Source organism: Chrysochloris asiatica, unplaced genomic scaffold, assembly GCF_000296735.1.
Source record: "Chrysochloris asiatica unplaced genomic scaffold, ChrAsi1.0 scaffold00005, whole genome shotgun sequence".
NCBI classification, from domain to species: Eukaryota; Metazoa; Chordata; class Mammalia; order Afrosoricida; family Chrysochloridae; genus Chrysochloris; species Chrysochloris asiatica.
The window spans coordinates 2377989-2383251 of record NW_006408523.1 but is presented as its reverse complement, the minus strand read 5'-3'; the positions used below and the strand labels follow the sequence as shown (position 1 = coordinate 2383251).

At 48.1% G+C, this 5263-nt stretch overlaps 1 protein-coding gene across 1 annotated transcript; it reads right to left on the bottom strand.

Annotated features, from left to right (window-relative positions):
* Positions 1-748: 748 nt before the first annotated feature.
* LOC102824629 (pre-mRNA-splicing factor 38A-like) lies at positions 749-4959 on the bottom strand. The gene is made up of 2 exons (XM_006831935.1): positions 4892-4959; positions 749-1016 (listed from the first exon to the last, which is right to left on the bottom strand). The coding sequence occupies exons 1-2, from the start codon at positions 4906-4908 to the stop codon at positions 749-751; spliced, it is 285 nt and encodes a 94-aa protein (XP_006831998.1). The 5' UTR covers positions 4909-4959.
* Positions 4960-5263: the final 304 nt, after the last annotated feature.

Here is a 5263-nt window from a genome sequence, read left to right as displayed (position 1 = left end):
GCACAGGGGGGTTGGACTGCTAACTGCAAGATTGGTGGTTCAAACCCACCAGGTGTTCCTTGGGAGAAAAATGAGGTAGTCTGCTCCGGTGAAGTCCCAGAAACCCCAGAGGGCGCTGGGAGCTGGAAGGGATTTGATGACTGTGGGTTTTTCCAGCCCTTGGAGGGCTACAACTTTCTCATAAATCCCGTTACTGGACAGATGACTTCTACATTTTCAGTGTGACACCCTCTCCCCTGAAATGAATATTTTAAAAGGAAAGGATTGACACGTATTTTATTTTTTTTCAAGAAATTATGAGAAATGACCATAACTGTAGCACACCCCAAAGAAACCAACCAACAAAAAAGAGAAAAAGAGACCTTTTTTTAACAGTATCTGAAAACCTTTAAATTCTAGATTTGCTTATTTTGAAACAAACTTCCCAACAAGACAAAAGAAAATCAACACGCGCACGCACACACACACGTATGTATGTTTACGGCACATGTGTACACGTGGCTTTGACTTGCCAAGACAGCTTCAGGGCCATCTCCCTTGAGGACCAGAAAATCATCGGTTTATTTTGCTGTTCCCCCTCACCTTCCCTACAGACAAAAACCAAGGGTCGACTGTACAAATCATTCTTGGACATTTTCTCTGTCAGCTAAAGACCTCCTCTGCTTACAGCAAGCCACACAAGCCCCCAGTCCCCAGTGTCGCGGCGTCCACTGCTCGGGCAGCGGCCTGGCCAGTGCTTCCTGGCTCCTCACCGCTTCTTTGAGCGCCTCTGGGACGTCTCCTGGCTCCTGTGCTTCCTGGGGGGCGAGCGGCTGGCTCTGCTCCGAGGCTGGCTTCGGTGCTTGTAGGGATGGCTCCGGCGCTTCTTCGGGCTGTCTTCCTTGTGCGGCCGGCTGTGTGCAGGCTCCTCCTCACCCTCCTTTTGCTCCTGGTCTGACTCTTTGTGGGGGGGCAGCGTGTTCTTAATCGTGTTCATTAGGAATCTTTTATTTGTACCGGCTAGCGGACACTTCATCCTGGGCGGGTGGGGGCAGGAGAGAAAAAAGAAAATCCCAAGTCAACAGCTAACTCCCAAGTGGAAGCTCCCCCAGAAGGGAAAGGAATTAGGGCCAAAGAAATCCGTTTCCCAGAACCCAGTGTCTGCCTTTTCCCCTTGTCTTGCATGCCCCCTAGTGTAAACTCTGAGAACCAGGGGACACTCAGGACACTTGGATTCCTGAGAAGCAGGAGAGGGCTCAGCCGGATCTCCAGATCGGAACCCTTTCTTTCGTATTTGGGACTGACTTTCTGATGCAATTTCCATGTATAACCTGGTCGCTATGAGTCGGAACTGACTCAATGGCACTTAATAACAGTAAGTACTTGTATGTACTCTCCACCCCCTATTAGACGATGAGTTCCAAGACGGCAGGAATCTGATATTCGTTCAGATTTCTGTTTGGACTACCCAGAGGCCCCTGGGATATAACGTGCCTAGCAATTACTACACGCTCAAAAACATATGTTAGTTTAATGCTACTCTTTGATTCTGAAAATGCCACGTGTCTATGCTATACAAGAGCTCTGCTGGCATAATGGATTAGGCATTGGGATGCTAATCACAGGGTTGGCAGTTCAAACCCAGCAGCCACTCTGCGGGAGAAAGACTGCTGTCCTGGGACCTCCAGGAAGCAGCTGTACTCTGTCTTACAGGGTTGCTGGGAATTAGAATGGACTGGGTGGCACTGGGCTTGGGTTTGTGTGAGTGGAAGGGAGGGAGGGATGAGGGAAGGTTAGGGGTCAAACAGAGGAAGAGGAGAGTAGGGGAAAAGGACGACAGTAAAAGGGAGAGGGGGTGAGCGTCTGCGAAGCGCACATACACGGGCTGTTTCCCAGACTCAGAACTCACTGACCAGTAATGCTCACTTAGGAGTCCTAGGGTGGCGCTGTGGGCTACTGCGCTGGACTGTAACGTCAGTTTGAACCGCAAGGTCTGTGGTTCAAGCTCACTAGGTGCGCCTCGGAAGCCCAATACACGGTCACTATGGGTTGGAACTAACTCGATGGCATGTACTAGCATTAACAATGCTTACTTAGGATACCCTTCCAGAAAGAAACGAATGGAAATATACTAACACAAGCCTCCTAACGTTGGTCCCAGCTGTGCAAATCCCACAGAGCAGTTCTCCTCAGCAAAAGGGTTGGGCGAGGGAGGGTGGCAGGAGTTGGAATTTATGGGATGGCGACTGACAACAAGGAACAAAGAGTATCGACAATTTTCTGAAAAGGTTATTGGAATACTTCTTTTCCCAAATACGTATCTGTGTAGGGCTGGATTTTCTTCATATACTTCAGTCAAAAAACAAATACAAAAACCAGAGCCCAGGTTTCTGTCACAAGGCAGGTATGACTGTGCTTTGCAAAAACATTAAGGAATCAGTCCCTACCACACAGAGACCAGAAGACCTAGATGGTATCCGGCTTCCACCACCTGCTCTGAAAGGATCGAACTAGAAGGTTCTGGAGAGTGGGGGAGAAAAAGGTGGAACAAAACTCAAAAGTATCAAGACCAGGCTTGCTGGGTGGAAGCCCTGAGACCATGGCTCGCAGTCCCCCCTTCAGGTCTGGAACGCACCCCAGAGGCCCATAGCCAAATCTATGGGGGTGGGGGCCACACGGGTGTATCTGTGTAGAAACATGGTGTGTGGGATCTTGGGGGAGAGGCCGTGCCTTCCTTCTCGCCTTCTCCCTTCCTGTTAAGTGAAATGTGGATGCGTCACACTCCATGGTGGGGCGGGGGTCCTTCAGAATTCTGTGGAAGTGGTATCCTAACTGACACACTCCTCAAAGAGTACACGTCTGCTGCAGGCCCGGAACTGGGCGGGAGGGTTTCCCTATTCATCATCTCTCTGAAGCATCGAAGCCATCCTCCCAAGAGGGAGAACTGACCAGCATTTCGCTAAGTCTAAGATGATTACATGTTACTTACAGCTGACTCACTCCTGCCAGACAATTTCTCCTCATCCTATCAATTCATTTGTAAATACATCAGAGGGAACTTCTAAAACAGATAATGGCTTTTAAAAAATCAACATAATGGGGAGTCATTACCTAATGGGTACGCGGTTTCTGTCTCGGTGATGAAAAAGTTTTGGAAGCAAATAACGGTGATGGTTGCATAATAAAGTAAAATAAAATAAACTTAACAGCATTATCACTATCAGAGCTAAAAAAAATGCACATTAGCTACTTCGCTAAGTCAGATATCCCTAAGTGTGTCAGCGTTGTCTTTTAAGAGGGAGTTTGTTTCAATAAGGATCTGAATGAGTGAGACTTCTGACTCCATGAAATGGTCGTTAATATGTTACAGCAGCTGCACTGTTGGTCCCGCACAATCCCCCACGTCAGGGTTTTTTTTGGTCACTGTGACCCTCCCTTATAGCCTGCACACCAGAGGCCTGATGAGATGTTTTGACAAGGATGTCCCCCAGGAGGTGGTGCGGTCTGTTGACTCTGAAGACTGAACAGGGCTGCAGGTGATCCCAACCTGGTCCGCCCATCAGAGGTTCCAAGATCTCTGCCAACATCCACTCTACCATTAAAGCAAAATCAAAGTAAGGCAAACCCACTGCCAGTTCTGACTCAGCGCCCTACGGGACCAAGCAGAGCGGCTCCCCACGGTTTCTCATGCCGTCAGTCTTTAGGGGAACAGACAGCCTCAGTCTTCTCTCGTGGCGTGGTTTCTGGGCTTGAACCACCGACCTTTTGGTTAGCAGCCCAACTACTTAACTCATGGCACCACCAGGACTCCATACACCCCAAAAACTTAGAATAAATTTTTATAAACAAAATACAAATTCACTGTGATTTACGAAGGACTATTGTCCATAGGGAGCCCTGGTGTGGCGCTGTGGGTTAATGTGCCAGACTACAAAGCTGTTTGAACAGTAAGGTTGGCGGTTCAAGCTCACCAGATGCTCCTCGGAAACCCTTTACAGGGTTGCTATGGGTCGGAACCAACTCGATGGCACTTAACAACACAAGCCATACAAGTTCTGGTGTGGTGCTGTGGATAAGTGCTCGACCACAAGGTCAGTTTGAATTGAAAGGTCAGTGGTTCAAACTCACCAGCTGTTCCTCAGAAACTCTATAAAGAGTCACTATGGGATGGAATCAGCTTGATGGCACTTAACAACAACAACATAATCCATACAGCATATCTGTAGGCTCAACACTGGACTGCAAGTCACAAGGCCATTGGTTTGAGCCAACCAGCCGCTTTCTGCTCCTGCAAAGATTACCAGTCTTGGAAACCCTATGCAGGGTCGCTGTGAGTCGGAATCAACTTGATGGCACTTTAAAACCATACAATCCACGCAGACATTCTTACGCATATAGTGCATTTATACTGGACTGCAAAGTCGTTTGAACCACAAGGTTGGCGGTTCAAACTCACCAGCCACTCCTAGCAAACCCTATGCAGGGTCGCTGTCAGTCAGAACTGACTGGATGGCACTTCACAATAATATAATCTATGCAGACATTCTTAAACATGTAGTGCATTATCTCGCAAAGGAACAAGTATCTGGCTGACTGCAGAACAAGGTAACTTCAAACAGTTCGTGGAAAAATGGAATAAAGTGTTTGAAGCGCCCTGGAATCTGCCCATCACTCAAGGACTTGGTAACCAGGGGCTAATAAAGCCGTCACATACATCCTGCAACACACAGCTCTGAGCCTGCTTCTCCACAGCAAGGGGAGAGGTGGCCTGTCTCCCACCCTCAGCAGCATTCCTCTTCTCCCTTGCGCATGGGCGAGAATCCCATGGTGCTGCAGTGTGCTCTACGCTGCAGATGGACACGCTTTGCGCTCCAGCTACATCTCCCTGCCTTTCGGTTACAGAAGGACTTACCAGCCCATCGGGCCCATGGTTTCTGCTCTCGTTTTCCCACGTTTTGCCTCCTTCAGCAGTTCTTCTATGGCTTTCCTGGTGGGAGGGAGAGAGGAAATTTGAGGTAATCATTCCATTAAGTTCTGAAAAAAACAAATTCATGTCACTGAGATCATGGGAAAGAAACAGACTTTTTTTTAAGTCTTAATTTTCTTTAATACTCAAATCACAAAGCACTAAACTAGGAAGCAGGGAACATGGGTTCTATTCTGGATCCTTTTCCTATGCTTGCTCTATGATCTTGGTTAAGTCATACACGCCCTTATTTTATTTTTTCCCCATTCCCTCTGTTTTTCTTTCTTTTTTGGGGGGTGGAGGGGTGGAGGGGTGGGG